The sequence below is a fragment of the Cynoglossus semilaevis genome, unplaced genomic scaffold, assembly GCF_000523025.1.
Source record: "Cynoglossus semilaevis isolate Cse_v1.0 unplaced genomic scaffold, Cse_v1.0 scaffold992, whole genome shotgun sequence".
NCBI classification, from domain to species: Eukaryota; Metazoa; Chordata; class Actinopteri; order Pleuronectiformes; family Cynoglossidae; genus Cynoglossus; species Cynoglossus semilaevis.
In genome coordinates, this window is record NW_007585124.1 from 15,720 (window position 1) to 17,141 (window position 1,422).

The window sequence follows — 1,422 nt, forward strand, 5'->3', positions numbered from 1 at the left end:
GACAGCAGTGGCTGAACTGATTCACTTCCACCTTCATCCTCTGGGTGGCCCTCTAGCACACAAAAACAAACAGTATTTGACTGCCGTTAACCTTCGGCAGTGAATTGAGCCACGCCTCCTCCTCCTCCGACCGCTCCGCCTCTTTGGCGATGTCACATTTCCTCCTCATCGGTACCAGGGTCTGGCACCGTTTGTCCACATGTGCCTGTAAATCTAAACATAACGTTTGAATAATAAAAGATTACTACAGGAAGTTGTTTGTTTGTCACGTGACTAACTGTTTTTTCTGCCCCCTGTGGTCAGTTTTGATATGACAGTCTACAACTGTACTGTCAACTCTGAAACAAAGTGCACTTCTACAGACTAGTCCAACAGGGGGCACAATCGAGCCCCATGTTGGACCAGTCTGTGAATGTGTTTTAAGAGACAGTTGGAACCAAAGAGTACCAGCCAAACCAGTAATCAGTACCAGGACGTCCTGGTGACTAATGAACCAGTCACAGCACTCACGCCCCCTGTAGGCGCTAATGATTCACTGACGGGTGGTATCTGACACTTACCGTTTGACGACAATACATCACGTGACTCACGGATCAGTCGCTGGAACTCATTTCCGTCGTCTTGATTTTGCCCGGACCACGATGGTGGCGACTGTGACGCCAGACGTCGTCCTTCCGTTCATTGGTCAATAATGGGACATGATGAAGGCTCTTCTTTCTCCACTTCCGGTCGCCGTGATCCCCGATGTTTCATAGAGAATCGAAGTGAAATCGATGTCCAGCTTCTCCACAGCACAGCTAACAGCACAGCTAACAGCACAGCTAACTGTTAGCCTCAGCAGCTGAATGAGAGACTGACGTTTCTCCCACATCTGCGAGTGAAGGAGCGGCAGCTGCGGGTGAGTACCAGCCCCCCCCCCCCCCACCCCACCCAGCGGAGTTGTGCACGCGCACACGCCCTGCGGCACCACGCCGTGTGTGCGTTTCATCCAACACTTGTTTGATTTCCCCTGAGCACAGACGTACGTGTGTGTGTGTGTGGTTCTGGTGAATGGGCTCGTGAACCCCCCCTCATGGCGAGCGCGGAGTCGGACGCCCTGGCAGTGGTGACCCAGCTGAAGGAGCTGGCCTCTGACCCCATGAACCGCCGAGCCATCGTTCAGGACCAGGGCTGTCTGCCGGGACTCATCCTGTTCCTGGACCACAGCAACCCCCAGGTGGTCTACGCCGCCCTGCTGGTGAGTCATGGTCATGCACCTCTGTAGCTGTCAGTCAGGTCTGTGGGGCAACACTCACCGATGAGGATGCTGGGAGTAGAGGGAGGGGGGTGGGGATGGGGGGGGTCACTGACGTCACTGATGTTCCTCACTGTCGGTCAGGCAGTGCATGAACAGTGCCCCCTACTCTGTGGTAATATAGTGCT

At 54.3% G+C, this 1,422-nt stretch overlaps 1 protein-coding gene across 1 annotated transcript in view; it reads left to right on the forward strand.

Moving 5' to 3' along the window:
• The first annotated feature begins 6 nt into the window (after positions 1-6).
• LOC103398713 (armadillo repeat-containing protein 1-like) overlaps positions 7-1,422 on the forward strand; it is a 6,096-nt gene continuing 4,680 nt past the window's right edge. The window contains exons 1-2 of the mRNA XM_008337424.3: positions 7-898; positions 1,020-1,237. Of these exons, the coding sequence (XP_008335646.1) occupies positions 1,073-1,237 (165 nt within the window). The 5' untranslated portion in view covers positions 7-898; positions 1,020-1,072. The remainder of the gene's footprint in view (positions 899-1,019; positions 1,238-1,422) is intronic.